At 46.5% G+C, this 26,062-nt stretch overlaps 2 protein-coding genes across 2 annotated transcripts; both read right to left on the bottom strand.

Annotated features, from left to right (window-relative positions):
- Positions 1-4,905: 4,905 nt before the first annotated feature.
- Positions 4,906-21,775, bottom strand: LOC101676594 (retinoic acid early transcript 1E-like). The gene is given in 5 exon segments (XM_045080275.1): positions 4,906-5,186; positions 5,366-5,535; positions 5,537-5,581; positions 6,217-6,379; positions 21,766-21,775. Coding segments are annotated over 5 exon segments (669 nt in total).
- Positions 21,609-24,598, bottom strand: LOC101676888 (UL16-binding protein 1). Its single transcript, XM_045080273.1, has 5 exons — positions 24,460-24,598; positions 23,511-23,605; positions 23,116-23,440; positions 22,600-22,875; positions 21,609-21,944 (listed from the first exon to the last, which is right to left on the bottom strand). Exons 1-5 carry the CDS (start codon positions 24,596-24,598, stop codon positions 21,820-21,822), a joined length of 960 nt encoding a protein of 319 aa, XP_044936208.1. The 3' UTR covers positions 21,609-21,819.
- Between the last annotated feature and the right edge of the window lie 1,464 nt (positions 24,599-26,062).

Raw genomic sequence — 26,062 nt, 5'->3', positions numbered from 1 at the left:
GACTATCCCCGAGTTATAGTGGGTGGGAATATCCTACTTCACGTAGCAAAGCCAGTCCATTTCTGGGCAACTCTATTATAGTCATTAGAAATATTTTTCCTGGGGCACCTGGGTGGCTCAGTGGCTTAAAGCATCTGCCTTCAGCTCAGGTCATGATCCCAGGGTCCTGGGATTGAGCCCTGCATTAGGCTCTCTGCTCAGCGGGGAACCTGCTTCTCCCTCTCTCTCTGTCTGCCTCTCTGCCTACTTGCGATCTCTGTCTGTCAAATTTAAAAAAAAAAGAAAAAAGAAAAAAGAAATGTTTTTCCTTATATTCAGTTCTAATCACTTTGTACTTGTCCTAGTTCATTTTCTGGGATCTCTCAGAGCAATCTCTACCTTCTGCCAAGTGGCAGTCCTTCAGATATTTAAAAACTGGCAAAGGACTGCCACTTCTCTCATGCAACTTAACCTGCTTAATATAGCACAGTCTCAAGTTCTTGGTCAGCAACACCTAGGCCAATACTTGCTGGTTGTGTGGCCTTGGGGCAAGCACCTACTCTCTTTAAAGCCCAGGTTGTTTACCTATAATATAGAAACAATGATCTAACCTTACCTCCCACACTGTGGTGAAGTGGGTAGGTAGGCCATTGGCCTCAAGGAATGGTGGGCAGGGTGTGGGGGTGGGAGGGTCTGAGGGGTTTGATGGGCAAGGGACAGGGACAGTGGGTGGGAGCTGCCTGGCTCGCAGAGGGAAACCACCAGCAAAGCCCTCTATTGCTCACTCCCTCCCCTCCCTTTTGCACAAGTTCATTTTCCTGTCAGCTCCACCATTGTAACTGGTTTACCAAGACTTCCCAGGCTGTTATTTGCAATCATCTTTTGAGAACTTAGGGATGCCTGTGCCTTTAGTTTTTGTATGTCCTGCGTGTCTATTTGCTAGGCTTGCTGCAACAAAGTTCCACTAAAAAGGTTTTGCACTCAATTCCACTGATGGAGGAAAAAAGTATGTCCCGGCCCCAACAAGCAATTCTCCAGACAGTAAGTAGGCAGGTAGCTTACAATTTAATTCCATTCTGACACGGATTATGTGGAAATGGCATTAGATCTCACAGTACAAGGGATCAATCCTACAAGGCTTCCTGCCTCAACATCCTTCAGATGCCAACTGCGAGTCCAGATTGTCACCCGTGCTCCTGACCAATGATCCCTCAGGTTAAGTGGGTTAAGCCTCTGGTTTCAGCTCAGGTGGCCTGCATCAGGCTCTCTGCTCAGCAGGGAGCCTGCTCCTGCCCCACTCTCTGCCTGTTTGTGATCTCTGTCAAATAAATAAGTAAAAAAAAATATATATATTTTAAGTTCTTTTGGGGGGCCCTGAGCCCTTCGTGGCCCTGAGCCCTGAGCCCTGTGTGGCTCTGTTGGTTGGGCGGCTGTCTTTGGCTCAGGTCATGATCCCGCGGTCCCTGGATCAGGTCCCGCATCTGGCTTCCAGCTCCACGGGGGTGTGCTTCCTCCTCTGACCTTCTTCCCTCTCATGCTCTCATTTACTTGCTCTCTTGCTCAAATAAATAAATAAAATCTTTTAAAAATATAAAAAATAAAAAAGTTTTTTTTTAAAAAATGAGAAGACTGAACATTAGTGTTCTTTTGAACAGCTCAAAGAGCTGAATCATCTCCTACAGCGGTAACATTGCTCCTTGTTGAACCATAGATGGAGTGAGTTATTTTTGTCATCAAAATCATATCTTTGGGAGGGCCTGGGTGGCTCTGTCGGTCAAGCGTCTGCCTTTGGCTTGGGTCATGATCTCAGGGCTTGGGATTGAGCCCCATGTCAGGCTCCCTGCTTCAGTGCAGAGTTTGTTTCTCTAACTGCCCCTCCCTCTGCTCCCGTGCCCGTCTGTCTCTCTCTCTCTGTCTCTCTCTCTGTCTCTCTCTCTCTCTCTCACACACACACACACATTTTCTCTCTCTCTCTCAAATAAACAAATACAATCTTTAAAAAAAAAATAAGAAAGAATCTTAACTTTGGACTCCACAGAGAGCCCCAGGAACTTTGACTTTAACCCCAGAGCTGCCATCTTTTCTAAATTGCTATACTTCGGTTTGTGAGGTCTGGGTGAACCTGGGGAGGACATTATGAGGATGATGACAGCGATGGCAGAAAGAAATAAATTTGGAAGGTTAGAGCAGTGATATAGGTAGGGGACTAGTCAGTGGGCTCTGATGCTGTCTGGCATGTTATCACATTCTCTCTGTCCATCTGAGTCTCTGTTTTTCACTGTGTATATATCTGATTCTATTCAGAAAAAAATGTATAATGTATTTATAATTTAATTCACCATTTAAAATATTCATGACAAGAAAACTACCAGCCTGTCAAGACATTAATGAAAACTGAAATATCTACTTAAAATTTAAAAAAAAATTTCTTGTTGAAATGTAATATTCTTATATGGTAAAGTGTATAAATCTTTTTAATGGTCAGCTTGATGTTTTATTAAAGTGAACTGTGTCTGCATAATCACCTGTCAGATAAGCTTATAGATCGTTTCCTGATCAGGGTCCACTATTCTGACTTCTATTATCAAGGATTAGTTTTGTTGATTTTGAAATTTACATAAATAGAAACACAGAGTATATATTCTTCAGTGTCTGACATTTTCCTCTGAATTTCCTATCTATGGGAATCATTCATGTTTTGTGTAGCAGTTCCCTCCTCATTGATTTCTCCATAGTGCTTCATTTGTAAATATGTCACATTATTATTTATCCTTGCAACTAAGCCAAGTGCTATAGGGCACATTAATATGTAAACAGATAAGTTAACTCCCACATGTCACTTTGCCATGTGGCCTTGTACCTTTGTGTTATGACATCTAGTCAGTTGGCACGGCGGACCTGTGGTTTCCGCACAGCAATAATTTATCTGCACAAGAAAATGTATGTGAACACATAAACATTTCTCATTAAGCCAAAATAAATATATCCCTAGCTCATTTTCCTCTCAACTGAATTAAAAAAAAAATGCCAGCAACCTCTCCAGGTCCACCTGACATGGGCAACATCTGATGGAAAGAGCTTCAGAGTAAAGCGAACAGGCCCAAATGATGAACAAATAGCTTCCTTTTGCCAATTCTTCAAAATGACCAAGTCAGCGCATTGCAGGGCCCCTTCAAGGGCCATAGCAGAAGGAGGCTGAGTAAAAGAAGGGTTCTTTTTTTGTCGGTTTTTTTTTTTTTTTTTCAGATTTTGTGTACTTATTTGGCAGAGAGGGAGACAGGGAGCACAAGCAGGGCGGGGGGCAGAGTGGGAGAGGGAGCAGCAGGCTCCCCACTGAGCAGGGAGCCCCATGCAGGGCTCGGTCCCAGGGCCCTGGGATCATGACCAGAGCGGAAAGCAAACTCTTAAAGAGTGAGCCACGTGGCGCCCCTAAAGGAAGGGTTCTGAAGCTGAAGACTCATCAGCTTCTCAGTAAACCCACCCGTGGTAAAAGATCATGTATTGGATTGGCAGTCAGATCAGTGTCAGTTTTTGCCAGCTAGGGTTGGTCTAATGCTGCAACTACCTCCTAGTCCAGAGAAGAAATCCCTGATTATAGAACAATTATTGTGACATTACAAAGATTGTTGAGGACATCATACTATCCTCACAGAGCAATCAATTTTTTTCATCAAAAAACTGGGGGAATCCTAGGATAGAGTGCAATAAGACAATACACTATCCAGGAAGTGGATCTGAAACCCTGCCCAACTGTAGGACTAGACACAGTTTCGCCCCTCCCCTCACTGTCCTATTGTGCCACCTGGACCAGCCTCCATCCGCCCCCACTTCAGAGTAACCCCAGCTCTAGCGTGGGTTGTGGGGCTCAACACTAAGAAAGGGCATCATTTCTGCGTGGAGATGGATCAGTGGACAAGAGCTTGGGTGAGACCCATGGTGCACCTCTCCCAAGTCTTTACTAGACTTTGTCCTCTCCCACAGCTAGAGACAGCCTGCTGCACACTTACTTTATTTCATAAAGATGCCAAAGAAGATCCAAACTGAGCTGATGAAGATTGCTAAAACAATCCTTGGAGTTTCCCAGATGGACGAAGACTTGGGTTCTGAGACATTTACTGATGCTGCTAAAACAAACAAAAAGTCAAAGTCCTGTTCAACCTAAGAAAATACCTTCCTGATGATCGCCAGAAGGGATCCTTGCAGGTAAAGGGGCTTAAGAATCTACGTATGCAAATGAGAACTGCAAAATGTATAAAATTGTTGAATCATATTATACATATGAAATTAATATATTCTGGATGTTAATTATATTTCAATAAAGATAATAAAATACCTTCCTGAGCACCTACTTGCCCCAGGCAGCCCATGTCACCTCCAAATTTATTGATTCATGATGTGGCAGCTGCTCTATCTGATCCTGGAGTCTATGGAGGAATGCAGGGCTCTGCCCTGTCCTCATGGAACTCATATTTCTACTGAGGGGACAGCTGATGTCCATCTGATTATCACAGAGTGTGAGATATACACTGTGTGCAGAGCTTTCTGAGGATGACAGAACTGGGGGTGCTTCATTCTGTCTGGGGGAGGTGGGGAGGGCTTCCTCAGATGTGGCCTTTGTACTGCTTAAAGGATAAGTAAAACAGAGGAAGAAGAGAAGGCTGTAAGCACCATGTAGCTGGTAGACTCAGGGACCACCTAGAAGTTTCGAGTGACTGGATCATTGGTTATGGGGGAAGGGGGCCCCTGCACAGAGGGAGGGGAATGGAAAGGAATGCGATAAGAGGGCCTATGGCGGTCACTGCATCTCCGGTCCACCAAGAGCTCAGTTAGTTGACTAATCCATCAAATCAGTTGCACACTCGTACTCCTATCCACACAGAGAAGGAAGGTATTTAACCTTCAAAGAGAGCAACCACCTCACCCTGCTCATTTATCTGGGGGCTCCAGCACTTTCTCCCAGTGTTCTAAGTATGCCCCGAGCCAGTGATTGCAGTCTCCCATGGAGATCCTCCTGAAATAGTCAGACAGCCCCTTGTCCTCCCACTCCTCCTTGATGCCTCTGGCTCCAGGGTTCACGACTGTCCAGGTCATGCTCATAGTGTCAAAGAGGAGGGCCGCCTGTCCATTGATGTTGAAGTGCCAGGAAACAGTGGGGCACCGTTCTGCTTCATGCTGACAACACAGCTGGTTGTCCAGGGAGGGAGGACCTGCAATCCACACACAAAGTCATCTGCTTGGACTCTTAACACCATGATCTCCTATGAGGTCCAGCGTGTCTCTGAGGTGGAGCCAGTGTTGAGTTCTTGTACAGGAGCCCCTTCCCTTCACATGCTCCTTGTCTCTCTTGCTGACTGTCTCCCTCGCCCCAGCCCCTTCCCCTACTCACCCCTAGTCATGCTGTTCTCCAGTTTTATGTCAGGCAGGATCATCCAGAGCTCTTACCCCACCTCTTCCAGTGTCTCTGTCAGTTTTGTCCATGCTTTGGTGGCATTCGCCTTCCGCGCCAGGAGACCCAAAGGTCTGAAATTGTTGTTGTCACTGTCATACTGAAGGAAGCTTTTTGTCCACTGAGCCCTGAACTTCATAGCAGCGGTGTCCAGGTCTGGATTGAGATGTGACAGTGAGGTCAAGGCAGAGAGAGTGAGAGTCTGTGAAAGAAAAAGCCTGCTGGGGCCCCAAGACTCCCTCTGAAAGGCTCACTGCAGAGGGAGGGGAAAGGCGTCTCCATCCCAGCCCCATCCACTTCTGGATCCTTAGTCCCCACCTTTTACTGTCTGAGCTTCAGGAAAGTACTTTGGTGTTACCTACCATAGACCCCTCAGGGATGCATACTATTACCAGGAGGATACATCTGACAAATACTTTTAGTGACATCTGTCAAGTTCTTAGGTAGAAAAACTACAAAACAGTGTCTGTCTTCCTGGGACTTAAAATCTAGGTCACCAGACAGGACTTTCAATAGAAAGGAAAAAAAAAAATAAAAAGACAGTATAGGACACATGCCAAACTCCTGATGGCTCCTGGGGGTAACCAGGAGAGGCTTCCTGGAATAGAAGGTGGGAACTGGCAGGAGAGGGGGAGCTGCCCTATGGAGCACCGTAAAAGGAGAGTGCCTTAGCCTGGGGTTCTGGTCCTTCAGAGCACATGGACAGGTTGGCACTTGCCTGAAATGTGGGGAAGCCCTTTTCTCCTGTCTTCCCTCAACCCAGCTAGGTCCCCAGATCTCAGGACACTCACAGCTCACTGTCTTCAGGGCTTGTACCAGCAGCGGCAATAACAAAACAGAACCTGCAGTGTAAGATACTGGCAACATTCCTGAGGAGCAGCCCCTTGGACAGCACACTACAGGACGTGGTTGTGGGGCCCTTTCCAATGTTGTCATACAAGATGGCTGACAGTCCTGCAGGAATCTGACAGAAGCAAGTGGTGCTGAGGGAGAGTTTTGTACCTTTCAAGATAAGATTATTCATTTAAGACAAGAAAGAGAGAAGACATCACAAAGCAAATTTCACTTGAAAAAAATCCCTCTCCACTCTCCTCAAAACCACTCCCAGTCTAAGTGGGGATTGTTGGCAGTGAAGTGAGTTCCTTTCCCCTCCCCCACTCCCCCATGCTGCCACCAACTTCCTGTCTTCCCACACTGCCTCTTCTTCCCTCCCTGATCTTCCCATTTCCTCCTCTGTCTTCCCACATTTTCTCCACTCTCCCCTTTCACACCCCCTTCTATGTCTACTGGATCTCATCCCTCATGTCTGATTGAGATTCACACTTACCAAGTGCACACAGGTTAATCAAAGGACCTGGAGACACAGGACACCTAGTCTATCATCAAAGACAGGTTGACAATCTTGAGTCCAGCAATGCTATTGGAGTCAACACGTGTAAACCCAAGAAAAGCAAAGTATTTTATCATTAGAGAAAATCTTGGGGTTCTGGTGTTTGAGTTGTGCAAATTAGACTAAGAACAAAGAAATCTTGGTGTCACTGTGACATTTCTCATGTCATTTTTTCTCTTGAAAGTGCCTCTGAAGACTTAATGCTTTTCAGCGCATTCCCTCCCTCACCTTTACAGCTATTCCTCCGCCCCATTTCATCCAACCATCTTAGCAAGCTCAGGCTGCTATAACAGGATAGCACATGTCAGGCAGCTGAGAAAGCAAGTGTCTATTTCTTAGAGTTCCTGAGGCTGGGGAGTTCAAGATCAAAACATCAGCAGATCCTCTGTCCAGTGAGGACCCCTTCCTAGCTCGAAGAAGGCAGTTTTCTCCTTGTGTCTTCAACCTGGTGGATTGTAGCAGGAAACAATAAGAACTTCCTTTTCTTTTTATAGGCAGCAGTGAGGGGCAGCCTCCTATCCTAATTACTTCTCAATGACTCACCTAATACCTTTATGTTAAGGATTTCAACAAGAATTTCAGAGGATAAAAATGTCAAAATGTCAAATACTATCTGTCCCTCCCACAGTTAGGTTTTTCACTGTATGCCTGGTATTCTGCTGGTTATTTAAAATGCAAGTCACTCGCATGTGGTGATATCTTGTGAGTCTGGCTTGAGGGCTCTCCTGATGCCCAGTAAGTGGGCTGCATCACTGACCTTCCTTTAACTAGATCAAATGTTTTAGAATCAGCCATCAGTTTTCAACCACCTACCTGGAGGCTACCAATCAGGAAGTCAGGGGCAGCTCTCAAGAGTTATCAGGAATGTCAGGGGCCTGCCTGGTTGCACTCCACAAGGACCCAGATCAAACCAGTCAGACCCAAGATGGCGGGTGCCAGGACAAGGAACCCTTGACCAAACAAGAAGAAAAAGCAGGAAAGCCTGTATCACCATCCCAAGTAATAAATATTCCACCCCTAGTTAACAACTGTCAATAATGATAGAAACCCAACCCCTGTGCATTCTCTCTCTCTCTTACTCTCTCTCCCGCTTTCACATTTTGAGAGAATCTCTTTAATAAACTCTCCTGCTTGTGTCATTCATCCACTGTGTTGAATGTCTGTCCTTGAATTATTCTCAAGACATGACCAAGAACCTTCAGTGACTCCTTGGGATGGGCTGGGTCAAGGTCCCTGAGGCACAGGGTCTCCCCAAGTCGCCTGGCAACAAACAAACTTCAAAGAAAGTAACCATAGACTATGTGCAGGGCTTTCTCTCTGGGAAAGGGACTTATTTGCCCAGACGACTCAGGGTCAGTGTGTCTGAAGGGGTCTGGAATTACATCTAACATTCCCGACTAGTAAAACCGGAGGAACTCTATCTGAGAACACGTTTCCACCCTGGTCCGGCAGAAGGACCACAGCTTCCTGTTGGAGCACGTTCCGCGTATGGTATGCTACTTGTGGGCAGGAAGGGTGACTCGCGCAGCTGCTAGAACACTCAGCGGGTTAGGCTCATGGACAGGCTATGTGTGACCTTGTCCATCTTAGCTTATAAAGGGGCCAGCATTTTCCACAGTCACTGAGTGAGTCTGAAGTCCCAAACCTAAGCCTAAGCTCTAGCCAGTACCTTTAATCCATATGTAGACATACATAGGACTGGTAAAAGGAGCTACATAATAAACATGACAGACACTACACATTTACTCTTATTTGTAATTAATTTTTTTAAAGATTTTATTTATTTGTCACAGAGAGTGAGAGAGCACAAGAAGGGGAAGCAGCAGGCAGAGGGAGAGGCAGACTCCGTATTGAGCAGTGAGCTTGATGCAGGGCTCAATCCCAGGACCCTGGGATCATGATCTGAGCTGAAGGAGACTCTTAACCAACTGAGCCACCCAGGCATTCCTGTAATTGTTTATTTCCTGTTGATTTTCAGAAAAATTGAGACATAATTGACATATAATACTGTATCTATTTCAGGCTTACAGCATAATGATTTGATGTCTGTATATTTGCTGTCTGATTTAAAAGACAATTGCATAAGCACCAGTGATAATCCCCTTTGGCTTAAGAGGTATGTGGATTTAAACTGTATAAAGAGGACATCAGTATAACAATGATAGCACAAAGAGGGAGAGGAAATCAAAGGATAATGGAGCAAGGCTGGTGTTACTCTGAACTAGACTTGTTTAGGTAGAGCTATTAACTCTAATCCCCAGGGCAACTACATAAGAAAAAAAATTGTAGAAGAATACAGGAAATGAAACATTTACTGCTTTGACATATTGTTTATTTTGAGAAACAGCTAATGCAGGGGGAGGCTGTCTCTGAACTCCCTTCCCACCCCCCACCCCCATTTGTCTGAAAAGAGATACTTGGAAAGGAACTCACATGTCCACAGTCTCCTGGTAACCAGGATTTACTCATCACAGGAGTGGAGACTAGAAGTCCACAACATACCCAGACAGCTTTGTCACAAACTATTATACCTCTTATCTATTCTTCCGAGGGTTCATTCATCTTTTCTAAAAAATCAGCTACTCTCTCCTAAAACGACCATAACCCTGCTCCCCATTTCTCTATTAAATATGCCACTTAATCCTTGCTTTTTAGCCCCTTCCAGGAGTCACTAATTTTTCCCTGAATATCTCCCCTGTGTACATTCAGCATATATTTTATATAAATTGTATATATTATATATGTATATGTGTATTTTTTTTAATAAACTTCAGTTTGTTGAGGGGCTGAGGGAGAGAATCTTAAGCAGGGTACCCACATCCCTGAGACCATGACCTGAGCCAAAATCAAGAGTTGGAAGCTCAACTGACAGATTCACCCAGGTGCCTCACCTTGATTCTTAATCTCCGTAGCATCTCCTGAATCTGGCAAGAAATGAAAAGGATATAATCTCCAACAGGCAGGAAACCACCTTCTTATCCACCGCCTTCTTGTCTTAACAGTATCTGGAGTTCTCCTAATGATTTTTTCTTAATTATATTTGGCAAGTAATGATTGCTGAGATTACTCCATTCACAGACCTAAGGCAGATGATGGAAGTGTGGATGGGAGTGTTGCAAAGGCAAACAGAAAATGAAAATCCTTATCTAGACTTGAGTACTACAACGAAGTTGTTCCCAGATCCTGGTGTTATCAGTTTAATGAAAACACTTTGTTCTTTCCAAATTTACTGATCCTCTATCATGAATAGTCACTAACCATTTTCTGGGACACACAAGTGGACAAGGGATGGGCCCCTTAGGAAGGAGCTCACGAATCAACAAAGGAGACAGACACATAGCCTAATTAGGACACAATGGGGCACTTTCTGGGCTCAGAGCTTTCAAAGCTCAGAAAGTGGGTGATGCATTCTATCTAGAAGACGTGGAACATTTTCATCGGAGGTGATTTTTGAGTGAGTCTTCAAGGATTATTAGAATTTGACCAAGTAGTGTGTATGGAGAAAGAGAATTCTAGGCAGGGGATGAGCATGAACAAAAGGCCAGAGGCGTAACTGTGCACTTTGATTTCATGAATTCCAGGTGACCTATCTGTCAGTTATTGGGATAGAGGATCTGCCTGCAGTGGGGGTATTGGATGGTGGGGCCTTGGGGAAGTGACTAGGCCAGGAGGACAGGCCATGAACAGGCCCCGAGTTCCCTGGATCCTTCTACAATGTGAAGACACAGTGAGAAGACAGCTCTCTACCAACCAAGCAGTAGACCCTCACCAGACACCTGCCAGAGCCTTGAGCCTGGACTTCCCAGATGCCAGAACTGTGGGAAAACTTTTTCTGTTATTTATAAGCCACCCAGTCTATGGCAGTTCGACACAGCAGCCCCATGGGATCACGAGAGGGAAGAAGGGAGTTTGAATCCTAGTGTCTGTGATACCAGGTACCATGCTTCTGGAAGGTAGGACTGGTGCGGAGGAGAAAGGCATCTTTTCCCAAGACGCTCACACAGTGTACATACTGATGCCCACACAGTAGGTCTAACAACACGTGGGGAAGGCACCGGCTATGTTGGGAGAATAGCATCAACGCAGCCAAGGCCCCCACAGTATCTGCTCCTGTCTAATAACATAGCCGAAAAAATGAAGCCCGAACCAGAAAGTACACACATATTTTTCCATAAATACCCTGGAGTTGACTGGTTTCTGGCCAGGAAGAGCCTTTCAGGAAAGCTGGGAGGCCAGCCCTGAAGTACCTGGAGGATGAATGGGCATGAGGGGGGTGTGTGGGCTGTTTTGCCTCTGATTTTCCCAGAGCTTGCCTGTGGGCAGATGCCTGGACTTGGTGTGAATAATCCTCCACAGGGTGCAGCTAGCTGGGAAAGCCATCCACCAGCGCTGGCCCAGGGCCCAGAATCCTCTCCCTGGGCCACCCACCGCTGTTGCTGCTCCAGGAGGGCGCTCCGGGATCAACATGGCCTTTAGTGTCCAAGCGTGGGGCCTGGGGGTCAGCCAGCCCTCTCCCCCAGTCCCCCTGTCACCCTTTCTCCCACAGGCAGCGCTGAGGACTAACAGGAGGCAGGAGACCTGAGCAATCCTGGGGAGGAGGAGTAAAGTGGAAAGGGAGAGGCTGGGGAGCAGGGCAGGGGCATAGGAAGGCCATGGGGACTGAAACAGGAAGTCTCCCCACGAAAGCGGGCAAACAGCAATGGGCAGGGTGGGCTTGGAGAGGGGCGAAGGCTGGAGGGCTGGGCCCCCACTGGGGTTCGGGCTGGCACCTGTCAGCTGTCCTGCCTCACTTCCAGCAGCCATTGTCCCTCTTCCTCCCCCTGCCTCCTTGCATTCCCTTAGCCCACTTCTAATTTTACACCCCCACCCTACATTTTTTTAAAATTTTTAAATTCATTTTCAGCGTAACAGTATTCATTGTTTTTGCACCACACCCAGTGCTCCATGCAATCCGTGCCCCCTCCAATACCCACCACCTTGTTCCCCCAACCTCCCACCCCCCCGCCCCTTCAAAACCCTCAGATTGTTTTTCAGAGTCCAGTCTTTCATGGTTCATCTCCCCTTCCAATTTCCCTCAACTCCCTTCTCCTCTCCATCTCCCCATGTCCTCCATGCTATTTGTTATGCTCCACAAATAAGTGAAACCATATGATAATTGACTCTCTCTGCTTGACTTATTTCACTCAGCATAATCTCTTCCAGTCCCGTCCATGTTGCTACAAAAGTTGGGTATTCGTCCTTTCTGAAGGAGGCATAATACTGCATAGTGTATATGGACCACATCTTCCTTATCCATTCGTCTGTTTAAGGGCATCTTGGTTCTTTCCACAATTTGGCGACTGTGGCTATTGCTGCTATAAACATTGGGGTACAGATGGCCCTTCTTTTCACTACATCTGAATCTTTGGGGTAAATACCCAGGAGTGCAATGGCAGGGCCATAGGGAAGCTCTATTTTTAATTTCTTGAGGAATCTCCACACTGTTCTCCAACTTGCATTGCTTGCACCAACTTGCATTCCCACCAACAGTGAAAGAGGGTTCCCCTTTCTCCACATCCTCTCCAACACATGTTGTTTCCTGTCTTGCTAATTTTGGCCATTCTAACTGGTGTAAGGAGGTATCTCAATGTAGTTTTAATTTGAATCTCCCTGATGGCTAGTGATGATGAACATTTTTTCATGTGTCTGATAGCCATTTGTATGTCTTCATTGGAGAAATGTCTGTTCATATCTTTTGCCCATTTTTTGATATGATTGTCTGTTTTGTGTGTGTTGAGTTTGAGGAGTTCTTTATAGATCCTGGATATCAACCTTTTGTCTGTACTGTCATTTGCAAATATCTTCTCCCATTCCATAGGTTGCCTCTTTGTTTTGTTGACTGTTTCTTTTGCTGTGTAGAAGCTTTTGATTTTGATGAAGTCCCCAAAGTTCATCTTCGCTTTTGTTTCCTTTGCCTTTGGAGACATATCTTGAAAGAAGTTGCTGTCCTACCCTACATTTTACACTTCAGAGAGAGAGAAAGGAGAGAGAGCAAAGGAGAGCACATGAGTGTGTATGGGGGAAAGAGGCAGAGGGAGAAGTAGGGTCCCCCTGGAACCCCAGGTGGTGGACTGATCCCAGGACCCTGGGATCATGACCTGCTGAGCCACCCAGGTGCCCCGGCCCCCCTTTACTTTCTTGTGGGGCAGGAGATGGACCCCCTTTCAGCCCCTTGGAGGGTAAGAGGATTGAGGAGTCTATCACTGCTCAGGCAACAGGCAGACTGAGGAGCAGACAGTAGCAGGGCAGACAAACCAGTTCAGTCACTGGGCATGGGTGGGACCAGCTCTGTGGGGGAGCATTGCTGAACTCCGGGGCACCACGTGGCAACTGCTCCTTCAGCCTTTGTTAGGTAGAGTTTTTTGGAAATCAAGGCAAATCACTCTCCCCCTCCTCCTCCTCCCCCCAACACACACCCACAAAGAAACCAGAAAAAAATCAAAGGAAAATGACACCCAGTTTCTCCACCATCCCTCCCCTTCATTGGCTCCATTATAATTTCACTGTGAAGCTATCCCACTTTGTTGATGATCAAGGGCAAGATGAGTCAGAGGGGGACCACCCAACACCCCATGCCTCTTTAGTAGACTTCTTTATACACTAATTGTCATCTGTAATGACCCTGCCCTTACCAAACCTGAGTCCCCTTTCCACACTTAGACCTCCTCTATCAGACACGCATGCACCCCTACCTCCTGCATTTCACACTATCACCACCCTCCACCCTGACTGTGTGACTCCACACAGCCTGCACCCCAAAGCCCCACAAAGAAACATGTCCCCCTACATAGCCTTCCTGTTTCTTACTCACCCTCCTTCGGCACACACACACAAATCACCCCTTACAATGCCTTCAGTACAGAGAGTCTCCTCATGCCCCCTCTACCGCATATCCTTTCTCCCCTACTCTCCAGCCTGCTTGCCTCACACACCCAGTCCACACCCCCTACAAACACACACTTGTTCCCCCCTCCCCACATACCTTTGCTTCCTCATACTGGGTACACACGTACACACTCCTTCTACACATTTCTTGCCCCGCCTGCCGCAAAATTCTTCCACACAAAAGATTCCAACTTACTTCCACTGCAGTCTCCAGGGACTGTTCTCTCACAGGCATTCCTCTGACACACACTTCCTGGTACACACACGGTCCTGCCCAAGTTCATCCCACTCCCCACGTGGTAGACATCTACCACACCTTCCCCTTCCATCCCATGCTGGACCTGTCCAGAGACGCAGATGCAATTTTTCAAGACACTTCTGGGAAGCACTATACACACACACATGTGCACACACACTCACACACAACAAAACTCGACAAAGTTTTCTCACATAAGTTGATAGTTGTCTCTCACACATATCCAGGGCCATATGAACTTTGAAAGTCAAAAACCAGTTATTTTATTAGCAAAACAAGTTTATTCAGGAATAGCAGAGGAATTGCAATTTGAGACAAGCAAACTGTGGTAAACCATAGACAAGCCTGAATAGAGAAAGGAAAGGTTCTTTGAGGAGGGTTGAGGAAGAATTTGGGGAGGGTTGTTTTGAACAAAGTTCATTGGAGAAGAGCATGTGTTTGGGGTTGTGGAGATTTCTTTTTGGTGCCAAGTGGTGGTTAGTGGGTTGTTGCTAGGGTCGAGGGAGATCTTCCTTCTTTTTTTTTTTTTCTTTAAGCTTTATTTATTTATTTGACAGAGAGCACAAGCAGTGGGAGCACCAGGCAGAGAGAGAGGGAGAAAGCAGGCAGCCCAACTCATAAGAGTTGTAAGAGACTCTTTTTTTTTATTAATTTATTTATTTTCAGAATAACAATATTCATTATTTTTTCACCACACCCAGTGCTCCATGCAATTCGTGCCCTCTATAATACCCTCCTGGTACCCCAACCTCAAACTCCTCAGATTGTAAGAGACTCTTAATTTCACAAAACAAACCAAGGTTTGCTGGGGGGTCGGGGTGGTAGGGATAGGTTAATGTGTAAGTCTGATGATTCACAGACCTGTACCCCTGGGCAAATAATACATTATATGCTAATAAAAGTAATTAGAAAATAATTAGAAAAAAAAAGAATGATCTTTCTGCCTTCTCTTGGTATGCAGCTTGCAAGGAATGACTTGTGTATGAGAGTGCCCCTACAGGGCTTCTGCCTCCATTTTTAAAAAATAATTTTTATTATTTTTACAGGTACCTGAATTATCAGGCTTACACATTTCACAGCACTCACAATAGCACATACACTTCCCAATGTCCATAAACCAACCACCCTCTCCAGCCCCCTCCCCCCAGCAATCCTCAGTCTGTTTTGTAAGATTAAGAGTCTCTTCTGGTTTGTCTCCCTCTGGATCCATTCTTGTTTCATTTTTTCCTTCCCTACCCTCCAACCACGCCTTCCACACTCTGCCTCTCAAATTCCTTGACTCCATTTTAAATGAGGTTGTTTTTTGTTTTTGTTTTTGTTTCTTTTCATACCCGAGACACACCCCTGGTGTTCAGTCACTCTCCTGGCTCTCACTCTTTCTCAGTCACAAGTAAATTAGTGTAACTGCCACAATACACTCACCTCTCTCCTGCCCCTCTCCCATCTGGACAATCCCTCCCCCAAAACACACAACCTGTGAGTCGGAGGGACACCATGACCCTCCCCCCATGCTTTTTTAGTAGCCTTCTTTATACACTGGTTGTCATCCCTAACGACCCTGCCCAGAGGTGGTCTCCCTCTGAGTCATCCTGGCCTTGATCAGCAACAACGTAGGATGGCTTCATACACCCTGACCAGTCCTGCCCAAGATACTGGGCCTTCAGGAGCCTCAGATCACACTCAGGTCTTCAGGTAGTTTCTTCAGGGTCTTCAGGGAGGCCAGGAGTTCTGCCCCAGGACTGACTTGGAAATCATTAAGTGTTTATTTAGAACCTACCTGGAACAATGACTGCTACTTTCGATGTTCCCACCCTATTTTTCAAGCTGCTGCCTAGGCTATTCTCTTATGGTCAGGACAGCCTTGACAGTCACCAGAGGTTGGGAAGGGCCACACCCTCCCCAACTGCCTTCTCTCACGGATTTAACTCCTTGAACTCTGGGTCACGTCTCTCCAGCTCTAGCGTTAGGTGTCTCTTCCCAATGGCGAGATCTGTAGGGTGCTACAGCTGCCCCACCCAAGTCAGAGCACGGCACACATGCCCCTGGCCTCCCTGAAGAACCTAAAGAACTTGCTCACATGCTGAGATTCTCACCACCCACCTGTGACAGGGCCCTGATGGATGCAGATGAGAGTCTGACTTTTCTTAACTCCCTCCTACACAAAAATGCAGAGTGCCTGCTCAACACACGGCCGAGCTCTGAATCAGAAAGGGCACCAAGCCTTGGTGTAGACTAATGCCCGTGGACTGTATGGACTCTTAAAACTTGTTCTACTCAAAGGACGGCCATATGAAGTAGGAGGGCTTAGTCCACTTTTCTCAGCCCTACAAGGAGAGGGCTCAGCAGAGTGTGAAAATGGAGCGTGTAGCATGGGGGCCGGGGAGGCTCAGTGGGTTAAGCCTTTGCCTTCGGCTCAGGTCATGATCCCAGGATCCTGGGATTGATTCCCTCATCAGGCTCTCTGCTCAACTGGGAGCCTGCTTCTCCGTCTCTCTCTGCTTGCCTCTCTGCCTACTTGGGTACACCGCCTGTCAAATAAATAAGTAAAATTGTAAAAAAAAAAAAAAAGGTGCGTGTAACAGACAGAGACAGAGATGGTTACTGAACCATGATGTAAAGAGGGGGGACTTCAATATAAAACAGGGACTGTAACAGGAGATGCCATATGGTAACCCAGGATCTCAGGGAAGGGGGGAGCTGAGGAAGGACATACTTAGAAGCTCCTCTACTGCTCACTCCCTGCCCATTCATTTTCCATCTGTTCCTTTATTTGTCAGTCCACTATTTTCTCCGCATGGCCCAAGAATTCCCCAGGTTGTTGTTTACAGTCATCTTTTAAGACATTTGTGATATCCAGGGGCAGCTGGGTGGCTCAGTCAGTTGAGCATCTGACTCTTGATTTCAGCTCGGGTCATGATCTCAGGGTCGTAAGACTGAGCCCCATGTCGGTCTCCACACTGAACCTGGAGCCTGCTTGAGATTCTCTCTCCCTTTCCCTCGGCCCCTCCCCCTACTTGTACTCATGGTCACACATGCTCTCTCTTAAAAAAAAAAAAGACCTTAGTGATCTCCATTAATTATTTCATCTTTAATCAACATAGAATCCATTTCTGTATTGTGTGCTAGAGATTCCCTGTGAGTTATGTGGAGAATGAGTTGTCCCTGTGTCATATGATGGTTAGCCTGTTTTTCACCCATATTTCTTGCCACTTCTATCAGATATCAAGTGTCTGCACATACTTCGGTCTTCTTCTTGGCTCCCTTTTCTGAAACTAATCTTTTGCTTTCCTTCCTGGATGCCAATCCCCTTTGCTACTGGGAATGCAGCCTAAACCCCAGACCTGCTTGGGGAAGTTAAGTCATTTTCTGTCACTTTCTATTAAAAATGACCATGAACTGGGTGGCTGAAAACAACTAAAATATATTCTTTCACAGTTGTGGAGGCTAGAAGTCTTGAAGTCAAGGTGTCAGTTGGGCAATGCTCTCTCTGAAGGCTCTAGGGGTGATCTTTCCTTGCCTCTTGCTAACTTTTGGTGGTTGCCAGAAGTCCTTGGCACTGTGTAGCTCCAAGGTCTGCCTGTGTCCTAACATGGCCTTGTTCTTGTGTATTATTGTCTGCATTCCCTTCTTTATGTGTCCAAGTTTCTCTCTCCTTAAAAGGGCTCCGGCATAGGATTAGGGCCAACCCACGTCCAATATCACTTCATCTTAATTGGTTTCCATCTCCAAACATCCTAACTCCAGGTAAGGTCTCAGAATGGTAAGGGTAGACACAATTCAGGTCTCAGCATCCATACTGTGTTGGTAGTATTCTATAGAACTATGCCCTAAAAATAAAAGAATTTTAATAAATGTTCAGGCAATTCTCATCTAAAAGAGACAGCACATGTATTTATAATTTTTTTAAAGATTTTATTTATTTATTTGACAGATAGAGATCACAAGTAGGCAGACAGGCAGGCAGAGAGAGAGGAGGAAACAGGCTCCCTGCTGAACAGAGAGCCCGATTCGGGGCTCGATCCCAGAACCCTGAGATCATGACTTGAGCTGAAGGCAGAGGCTTAACCCGCTGAGCCACCCAGGTGCCCCTGTATTTATAATTTAATTCACCGCATCATTGAGTATATTCCTGGCAGAGAAAAACTTCTGGTTTGTCTCGACAGTAGTGGAAACTGAAACCTCTACTTAAATATTTTTATTTATTTATTTTTGAAGATTTTATTTATTTATTTGAGAGAGAGAGAGAGAGAGCACAAGCAGGGTGGGGGAAGAGGGACAAAAGGAGAGTGAGAAGTAGACACTGAGCAGGGAGCCTGATGTGGGGGATTCCAGGACCCCAAAATCATGACCTGAGCCAAAGGCAGACAGTTAACCAACGGAGCCACTTAGGCACCACCCTCCCCCTCTCTCAAATATTGTTTAGAAAACTTTCTTGTTGTTGAAATCTAAAATGCCCCCACAGGGATTTGCACAAACCTTTAATAGTCAGCTTGATATATTTTTATTTTTATTTATTATTATTTATTTATGTATTTATTTTTGTGAGTAAAGCAATAGGAGTTTATTAAGTGAACATATAGAAAAAAACTCTCAAGAGTGAGAGTGGTCCCGACAGGGTTATTTAGCTTGATTTATTTTTTAAAATGGAATTTGCGGGGCACCTTGGTGGCTCAGTGGGTTAAGCCTCTGCCTTTGGCTTGGGTCATGATCTCAGGGTCCTGGGATCGAGCCCCGCCTCATGCTCTTTGCTCAGCAGGGAACCTGCTTCCCCCTCTCTCTCTGCCTCTCTGCCTACTTGTGGTATCTGTCTGTCAAATAAATAAATAAAATCTTAAAAAAAAATGGAATTCGCCTTGGGGCACCTGTGTGGCTAAGTTGGTCAGTCATCTGACTTTGGCTCAGATCACGATCTCAGGCTCCTGGGATTGCACCCCATGTCTGGCTCCTCACTCAGTGGGGAGTCTACTTGTACCTCTCCCTCTGCCCCTCACCCTGCTTGTACTCTATTTCTCCCTCTCTCCCTCTCAAACAATAAAAAATGGAGCCCACCTGTACCATCACCTATCAGATTAATTTAGAGATCATTATCAATCAGAATTCACTATTCTTGATTTCTATTACCAAAGGTCAGTCTTGTCTGTTTTTGAAACGTACATAAATGGAATCATAGACTATATATTCTTTAGTGTCTGGCATTTTCCTTTCAATATTTTGTTTAAGAATTAACCCATGGTTTTGTAGTAGTTTATTCTTTATTTCTATTTAATGATTCCTCTGTAAGTCCATCACACTTTACCCTTTCTTCTTTGTGGGGTGACAGAGAAAATTTCAATTGTTTAAACATGGACATTGATTGCCATGTTAATCCAACCTGCAGTCTCTTGCCCCATGTTGTGACATTGGTCCGTCAGCACATTTGACTCTAATTTGTGCTGGTGTACTAGTTGACTAGGTCTATAAGGGGAAACTGTTTTTCTATACTCACAATACTTCTGACACCAATTATGTTGATTTCCCACACTAAGCAATTCTCACCTCTCTGGAACTACCAACTGGGTGTCCTACAATTTAATTCAATTCTGATGCTTACTACCCAGAGTCATTGCAGATCCTACAGGTTAAGACTCACTCCCCAAATATACCCGTCCCCACCTGCTTCAAATACATTTGCAGGGAGTAGGTCTGCATATTACTCAGTTAGAACTGACTTGGGAACAAATCAAGAGTTCCCATGATTGCCACCTTGATAATTTGCTATAGAGTTTTATAGAATTTAGGCAAACAATTTACTATTTTAAATGCAAATATAATACAAATTGGCCAGCTAGATGAAAAGGTGTATAGATCTGCAGGGGTGCTGAGTGCAAAAACTGTCCCTGTGGAGCTTGGGGTGTACAACCCTCTTGGCACATGGATATGTTTGCCAATCTGGAAGCTTTTCAAACCCCTTCCATGAGGGTTTTATGGAGGTTTTTTTTTTTTTTTTAAAGATTTTATTTATTTATTTGACAGAGAGAAATCACAAGTAGTCGGAGAGGCAGGCAGAGAGAGAGAGAGAGAGGGAAGCAGGCTCCCCGCTGAGCAGAGAGCCCGATGCAGGACTCGATCCCAGGACCCTGAGATCATGACCCAAGTCGAAGGCAGCGGCCTAACCCACTCAGCCACCCAGGCGCCCCGAGGTTTTATTATGTAGATATGGTTGAGTAAATCATTGGCCATTGGTAATTAGCTCAATCTCCAACCCTTCTTCCCTCTCATGAGTGTTGCCTGTGTGTGTGTGTGTGTGTGTGTGCCCGTGCATATGTGCGTTCATGTTTGGTCTGTGTTCTACCTTTTAATCACATGGCTCCTCTGGCAACCATCTCCCATTCTCCAAGGTCAGCTCATTAGCATAAACTCAGGTGTGGTGCAAGGTGCTTATCATGAGTAACAAAAGATACTCCTCTCATACCTACCACACAGGAAGTAACAAGGATTTTAGACTCTGTGCCAAGGGAGGTCTTGCTTACTCAGTTGGTAGAGCATGTGACTCTTGATCTCAGGACTGAATTCAAGACACATGTTGGGGGTAGAGCTACTTTAAAAATTTTTTTGGAAAATAATAAATATACCTATCTTCCATAAAGAATCTGTAAAAAAATGATTTGTATATTGATTTATTTTAAAGAGGGAGAGAGAACACACAAGCAGAGGGGCAGAGAGAGAATCTAAAGCAGACTTCCTGCTGAGCACAGAGCCTGATGCAGGGGTTGATCTCACAACCCTGAGATCATGACTTGAGCCAAAATCAAGAGCTGGATGCTTAATGGACTGAGCCACCCAGGTGCTACCCCAACAATAATCTTTAAAAAAAAAAAAAAAAAAAAAAAAGAAGAAGAAATTCTGTCAGGAATTAGGACTAAGACCACATATACCTACTTTCCTTCCCTCCTTCCTTCCACATTTTTCTTTTCTTTTTCTTTCTTTCTCTCTTTCTTTCTGTCTTCTTCTTTCTTTCAATATTTATCTATTTATTGGAGAGAAAGAGAACAGCAGGAAGGGGAGAGGGAGAAAGAAACTTTAAGCAGACTCCGCACTAAGTGTGGAGCCCAACGTGAGGCTTGATATCAAGACCCTGAGAACATGACTCGAGTCTGGCATTTAACCAACTGAGCACTCATTTGCCCCTACATACATATTTCCTATTACATCACATCACTAGCTGCCAAAACAAGATACCACAGACAGGTCTACAAAAAACATTTTTTATTCGTAGTTTTTCACATTTCCTAGTTCTGGAGGCTAGAAGTCTAAGGTCAAGGTCTTGGTGGGGCAGGTTTCTTCTGAGGTCTCCTTGGCTTATACTTAGACATCTTTTCCCTATGTCTTCACAGGACCTTCCATGTGACATATTTGCTCTACTTCCTCTTCTTTTAAGGACACCAATGAGGGGCACCTGGGTGGCACAGTCAAATTGAACAGTTGACTCTTTGTTTGGGTTCAGGTGGTGATCTTGGGATCCTGGAGTTGAGCCCCATGCAGGCTCTCTTTCAAATAGACAAGCAAATCTTAAAAAAAAAAAAAAAAAAAAAAAAAAAAAAAAAGAACTAGGACTATACCATAATAGCCTCATTTTAATATAATTACCTTTTTAAAGTCCTTGTCTCTAAATATGGTCACATTCTGTGATACTGGGGAAGGTAGGGCTTTACATGTGAATGTGAGGGAACACAGTTCTGGCCACAAAAGCAATAGGACAAGGGCTGGCCATTTGCATTTCTCTGTGCTCACCTCGGGCCATCTGCCTCTCACTTCTGACTCAGTTCTGCCCACAGTACCTGTTACTCAAAGGACCATGCCTTGGACAACAAGGAGGATTGAGTGCGTGAGGACCACATGGAGGACGGAAGTGATCGGCCTGATGGCGGCGCCTTTGATCAGAGCTATAGGCAGGGTTGTGGCCGGTGCTCCTGAAATGAAAACACAGTAGTGAGAGCCCTGATTAGGGGCCCCAAACTGGAGACATGAGTCTTTAGGAGCTGCTGCCTCATGTAATCCTACAGCCCAGATGTCCTCCTGCCACTATGTTTGTGGCAGCCGCTATGACTGGTCCTGAGGATGGAAGTGGTGGATGGTTCATGCAGATCATTAACTAATGGGGGAAGCAAGGCTTTCCATATAGACAGTCACTCCTGCTGTGACAGAAGAGAAGGGGACACGTATGGATGATGACAGAGACATCTTGTCAGGAGCTGACATTTTACCTGGCACTGAAGGATTTCAAAAAAGAGACCAGGGGACACAAAAAACAACAATGAGGCTCAGAAAAGGGAGCAGTAAGAAGTAAATCTCTGGAAACAGAATGAGGCCTTCAGGTTGGGGCCAGGAAGAAATCCAGAGAGAGAACTAAAGGTATGTGCAGTAGGGAGAGATGCCAGGAGGTGAGCAGGGAAAGGAAGGACACTAGGACACACTAGTGGCCCTTGTACTACTAAGAACAACTCATCATATATGCATCATCACACACACTCACACACACACACACACATTCTCACATACACACACTATGGCGGGGTCAGCCAATCTCTTCAAGAGAACCAGCACTCCAACCAGTCTTCTAGTTACCTGTGGTCTCCTGCATCTCATTGCTGTGCTCCCGCAGTTTCTGGAGCCATCTCTTACAGTCTCCGTTTGCGATCTTCATGAGGAGCTCAGTCAACTCTCTGTCACCGTCCAACATGTCCTTAACCTGTTGGCCTCCAGGAGAAATCTCTATCCACTTTCTGTTCTCCGGGTCAAAGAGGTAGATTAACTGTTCAGTGAAGACAAACCGCCAGGATCCTCTGCTGTGTCCGTGGGCCCCACGCTCACACATCAGGCTGCCCTGCAGGGTGAGAGAATCTGCCCCCATCCCCCGCCAGGGGAAACACATCAGCCTCTGGTCTTGACCAATCAGCCTCTGGTGTTGACCAATCCTTTGCCCCACCCACTGCACACTCCTCCACTCCCCTTCACCCTCCTGGTCCTGCTCTGGCCTCCTTGTCTGCCCTGGCTGCTGGGACCCACTTTGAAGTTTTACATGAACACAATATCTCCACAACCGTGCCAAAGTGTTCTCCTGTCCTGGGCCTTCGGACTTACTGCTCTTAGTGATAAACTCTGCTTTGATGTCCAGCAGTTTCTTTCTGAGCTCTTCCCCCAGGTCCTCCAGAGGTTCCATCTGTGTGTCCCAAAATGCTGTGTCCTTCAGCTTCATCCCCCAAGGACCAACGGATATAACCCGCTTGCTTCCACAGGCATAATAAAGAAACTCGTTTCCATTGACCTGGCCTTGAATCTCACACCACGGTTGTCCAGGCCTGGCCTGAGATGTGATGGAGAAATTGTAGGAAAGCGAGAGAGCATCTGGGAAGGAAAAACACAGGTGGAACTTGGTGCTGGAAGAAAAAGAGCAGCAGGCACCCCGCTGCCATCCAGGTGACAGCAATAGAATGTGTGCAAGACAGAGCAAGGACTGTCCCCGCACAGAGGCTCACCCTAGTGTAGAGGCTGGCGCCCTTCCTCTTTTGAGATAGGATCAGGATACCTCTGCCTGGCAGGAAGCCACATATCCCCAGATGGGAATCCGCGCCTAGCAGGCCACAAGCTGCATCAGTCACTCTACCCAGTGCAGGCACAGGCCAGCCTGGCCATAGCAGAGGAGGCCTGCATGTCACAGGACTGTCAGGAGGCAGGCAAGAGTCCTGTAGGAAGATGAGGGGTGCGTGGGTGGGGGGTGGTGCTGCTGAGGAGCTAGGGCAGGGTTGGGGGACAGTGAGGATAGAATCCAAAGTCAGAGAAGGGAGAGTTCAAGACCATAGGTCACAGGATTCCTTAGGGCCCAGGAGATGGCCCTAATGGGCTCCAAGGATGAGTCCAGGCAAAGTGAAGAAAGGCCTGTCCCCTGTTGCACGGACTAGATTATCAAGAATTTTCTGAGCAGACTAGAGGAAGGGATCACAAGGCTCAGAGAAATGCACAAGTCAGAATGATGTAAAATAGAAGCAAAACAAACAAAAACTCCCCAAACAGGAAAACCCAAAAAGGTCCACAAAATATATCCAGGGGGAGCGCAGAAGGGCGGGGGTGGTGACTCATGGAGAAGTTGCTTCACTGCCAAAGTCGCAGGGCTGTGGGGGGTCCAGGCCCTGTGAGATCGCCCTGTCCTGTACGCAGGCCGGGGCTCCAGGGCTGGGCTCCTGCTCCCCGAGGGGGCAGGCGGGGCAGGCGGGGGCGGTGGCGACAGCGGCCTCCCCCCCCCCCCCCCCGCTCCACTGCCCAGAGCCGGGCAGTCCGTGGTCGCCCAGGTCCCCTCTTTTCTGTCCCACAGGGCGACAAAGTCCCGGCGGACTCCGCGGAGCGGGAAAGGAGCCCGCGGGCGGAGACCTGGCGGGAGGCGAGGGCGGCCTAAACCGGCGACAAGATTCCCAAGATCCCGGGACTCACCTGTCCCTGCTCCGCCGCGCCTCGCGCCCACGACCGACCCGGCCGGCGCCGCCGTGATCCCACGCGGCAGCCGCAGGAGAAACAGCAGGAACAGGAGCCCCGAGCACTCCGTGAGCGTGGCGGCGGCCGTGGGCTCCATCGCGACCCCGAGCCGGGGTGGGGGTGCCAGGTGAGGCGCGGAGCGGCTTCCGAAGGAGCCCGGTGGGAAGCAGACGTGCTTGCTGGGCCGGGCGGGCTGCGCGGGAGGGCGCCTGTCTCCCGCCGAGAGGGACGCGGTCTCTGTCCCGGAGAAGCTGCTCACCGTCGCCCAACTTCCCCTTCTTAACGCTTGCGGCAGAGGCGAGAGAACACGCGCGGACGGAGGCGGGAGAGGCAGAGGAAGCGGCCGAGGACCCAGCCAAAGGCGGAGCTGCCAGCTGAGCGAACTCGCTGGGCGACGCTGCCAGCTGGAGGCAGCGACGGACTGAATCATCCCCCGCGACTGCAGTCGCCTGCGTCCTGATCTCTGGGAGGGGGCGCGGATGGCCGGGGCCCGCGCCTGTGCCTATGGGTATGACAAGTTAACTGGTTCCTTTTTGGGCACTAGGTCATTTTTACCTCCTCTTTTCTAAGAATCAAGTTTGGTGAGATATAATTTATAGGCAATTCTCCCTTCTTTTTGAAGACACGTAGCTTCAAGTCCCTTATCTCTGCAAGTGTAGGAGAAGCATCTGGGCCTGTGGCCAACTTTTAATGCACATTCTCAGGCTCTGGAAGTAAAAGCAGAGGAATGCTATTCCTCCCGCTGTGCAACCTCTTAGCAACCCATACATTCTACAGAGAATCCTATTTCCAAGCAGTGCTACCTTCAGGTTTGCAGAGGAGGAAAAAAATGAGTGATTTTTTTTTTTTTTCAGTGACCACACTTCAGCTCTGAGACAAAGTGAGTGTTGGAGCGAGAGTACATCACTTTCACTCACGATCATCTTCCTATCCTATAAATTGCATAAAATCAGCCACATAATGCTCGACTTATTGTAAGTATGATAGATAATAAAGTATCCCATCCCCTTCAGTCACTGGAAACACTCTTGTTAGTTCTGGGCTTTGAGAACTAAATAGCCACGTTGTAAACAACAGCACGTGGAGGAACTCAGCTGACTGAATCAGGTGTGACCCCATGTGTGAGGGCTGTAACAGAAGCTGGATGAACTACTCTAGCCTACATTTTATTTATTTCTTTATTCATGGAACATAGATTTATCTACTTTGGTTTCCTTTTACAGAGTAACTCAGGATATGTGGGTCTGTAGGTAAGCATGTCCTGTGTCAAATTGGAAAATGTACTATGAGAAGTCACGTGTTTCTAGAAATCGTGAAAAGAATTTAAAAATCTGCAAATCAGCTAGGAATGCTGGGATAAGAGTACACTACCGTTTACTTCTCAATTTTCACCAGAAATTTAGGTTTTTAAGGGTTAACAATTCTAGTATAGAAGCTTAATGAATAATTTTAAATAGCTTAAAATACATTTAAAGAATATATCTACACTGTGTGAATTGTAGTAATACTTTGCTTGTTGAGGAGAAATCACTAATATTGTTTACTTTTTCCTTTTTTTTAA

The sequence above is a fragment of the Mustela putorius genome, unplaced genomic scaffold, assembly GCF_011764305.1.
Source record: "Mustela putorius furo isolate JIRA1106 unplaced genomic scaffold, ASM1176430v1.1 tig00000450_pilon_pilon_pilon, whole genome shotgun sequence".
Lineage (NCBI taxonomy): Eukaryota > Metazoa > Chordata > Mammalia > Carnivora > Mustelidae > Mustela > Mustela putorius.
This window is presented reverse-complemented; position numbering and strand designations above follow the sequence as displayed.